At 43.5% G+C, this 2,293-nt stretch overlaps 1 protein-coding gene across 1 annotated transcript; it reads left to right on the forward strand.

The window, feature by feature from the left end:
- Nucleotides 1-325: 325 nt before the first annotated feature.
- On the forward strand, nt 326-1,657 carry hes2.1 (hes family bHLH transcription factor 2, tandem duplicate 1). The gene is made up of 3 exons (XM_057041092.1): nt 326-543; nt 652-835; nt 929-1,657. The coding sequence occupies exons 1-3, from the start codon at nt 454-456 to the stop codon at nt 1,255-1,257; spliced, it is 603 nt and encodes a 200-aa protein (XP_056897072.1). The 5' UTR covers nt 326-453; the 3' UTR covers nt 1,258-1,657.
- Nucleotides 1,658-2,293: the final 636 nt, after the last annotated feature.

Below are 2,293 nucleotides of genomic sequence, written 5' to 3' on the forward strand. Positions count from 1 at the left end.
AAAAGTTCCAGTAATAAAGAACAAAGGTTTGTTCATGTGCAAAAGCAAGAAAGCTGTGGTTTGTAGTAGAAGATTGCGAAGGAATATATATCATCCCTTCTAATTCATCTGATCTGAAGGGGGGAGGGGAGCCGCGTCGTTTGAGTCATATGGCGTAATTTGATCATATGAACGTTGAGGGTTTGCATTTTAAACACAAGCAAACGCAACATGACTAAACGTCCGCATACCAGCGCAAGAGATGGGGGTCCCAGGGAGACCAGATGGCCCAAAAAACAGCCCCTTCCTCCCATCGTGCCCCCCCCTCAAACCTCGATGGCTTGTGTTCCCTCCCCTCTGACGCGCAGCGCTCCCATAAATAGGAGGTTCTCCGTCTCCTCGGCACACTCGAGCCCAGCCGCTCCAAGCGCAAGTCTCCCAACCAAAAATCACAAGAACAAGCAACAAAACGAAATGAGTCCCAGCATCATCACCCAGGCCAACCAGCCTCTCCCTACCAAGTCCACCGTGGCCCAGAGAAAACAGGCCAACGAACTGAGAAAGGTAAGGAGAAATATAAACGACTGTTGTTTTTTTTACTCTTTTGTCTAACTTGCTATTTTGATTCTTGACAAGTCCACCTGAGTAACCAATTGTTTCTTCTTCTGTCAGACTCTCAAACCGTTGTTGGAAAAGAGAAGACGTGCTCGTATCAACGACAGCCTCACGCACTTGAAAGGTCTGATTTTGCCTCTGGTTGGAAAAGGCAACGCACGCTACTCCAAGTTGGAGAAAGCCGACATCCTGGAAATGACTGTCCGTTTCCTCAGAGACCTTCCCTCAACTCCAATCAAAGGTGAGAACCACCTTCTGACGACAACAGATTTTGCCTAATACTAAATGGCATCATTAAGACGCGGTTCACTGATGAAAACTCTTTTCCCTCCAGATCCCGCAGACAGTTACAGAGAAGGCTACAAAGCCTGCCTCCAGCGCGTCTCTGCTCTGCTTCCCCAAACCAGCCTGGGTCAAGACGCGTGCCAGCGCGTGAACGACTTCGTCCAACAGTCCATGTCCTCCACCGTCAACCCAACCTGCCTGAACTGCTGCGCCCAGAGCTCCAGAAGCTTCCCGCAGATCCAACAGAGACTACAGATCCTCAAATCCAACCTCAGCTGCAGACTGGAGAACCAGTCCCGCAGCATCGGCGCGGTGGCTCCGGGCGGAGCGCAAGCCGGCCCGCAGGCAGTTAACGCTGTCATGTGGAGACCTTGGTAGATCAGATGGACTCTTTCTTTGTGTATTATTTATTGAGTATTTATGCTATTTGTATTCCAGTAGCTGTGATCGTAGTGAAAATGCAAGTTTGAATTTGCTGTGTAATATTCTGAGTATTTTGGCTGATTGTAACGCCGGAGCGCACAGATCTCAAAGTCTATGAAGGTTTTTAAAAGCAATCCTCTTTTGGGGTTTCAAAGGCATGGGTTGTAGACAACACTTTTGTAAAACCCCACGGGTTATTTTGTCTGAGGTTTGCACGATGGACTTAAAAGTATTTTGGTCTGTGCAAAAGAAAAGTCTGTAAACACTATGTGTTAAATGTTAATAGTATGGGAAAGAACATCTGTCAACTGTTTGAATATTGAAATTGTTTTCAATAAATTTGCTGTTGGACGAATATGGTTATTCTCGTATTCATTGATTTTGGTATTTTAATGGTCTTCAAAGTCACAAGAAATCCAGAAAGAAGAATCTGAGAAAAAAAAGGCGCGCAAACGCATAAAGCCGCATGTCAGCGCCCGATGAGCAGCTGCTCCATTGTTCACGAGGTGAGGCGCCTCTCTTGATTCCACCACGGCGCTGGGAACTCTGGGATCTGTATGTGACAGAACACACTATGATTTTGGGTTTCCAGAGTTGACTTAACTCAAGAGTATTTTTTTAAAAACAAAACAACAACAACAACAAAAACTTTATGGCATAAAATGACGAACTGAATACTGAGTATAGCTTTCTGGAGAAAAACATGCTAAAAAAAACTTAGATGTGGTCTTATTTGTTCTAATATGCTACTATTACAGTCAAATTAGATTTTCTTTTGCAATCTATATTGAAAATCACTTTAAGGAAATTGTTTTTTCATGGTAACATCTGTTAAGATATATTGTTATATAAAGAATATCTTTGAATAAAAAAACAATTATCCTACTTAAAAAATCTAGCATTTTGATGGTCTAGTCTTAATCAAGACATTGTAAAACCCATGAGAAAATGAACTGCACATAATGCACATTGGACAAAGGGACAATGCTCT

The sequence above is a fragment of the Takifugu flavidus genome, chromosome 8, assembly GCF_003711565.1.
Source record: "Takifugu flavidus isolate HTHZ2018 chromosome 8, ASM371156v2, whole genome shotgun sequence".
Lineage (NCBI taxonomy): Eukaryota > Metazoa > Chordata > Actinopteri > Tetraodontiformes > Tetraodontidae > Takifugu > Takifugu flavidus.

Bases quoted from the DNA above. Each gene is read 5' to 3' on its own strand.
- hes2.1 (XM_057041092.1), top strand. From the start codon at position 454: ATGAGTCCCAGCATCATCACCCAGGCCAACCAGCCTCTCCCTACCAAG. The intron at 544-651 runs GTAAGGAGAAAT...TTCTTCTGTCAG, and splicing joins AGGCCAACGAACTGAGAAAG to ACTCTCAAACCGTTGTTGGA. The intron at 836-928 runs GTGAGAACCACC...TTTTCCCTCCAG, and splicing joins TCCCTCAACTCCAATCAAAG to ATCCCGCAGACAGTTACAGA.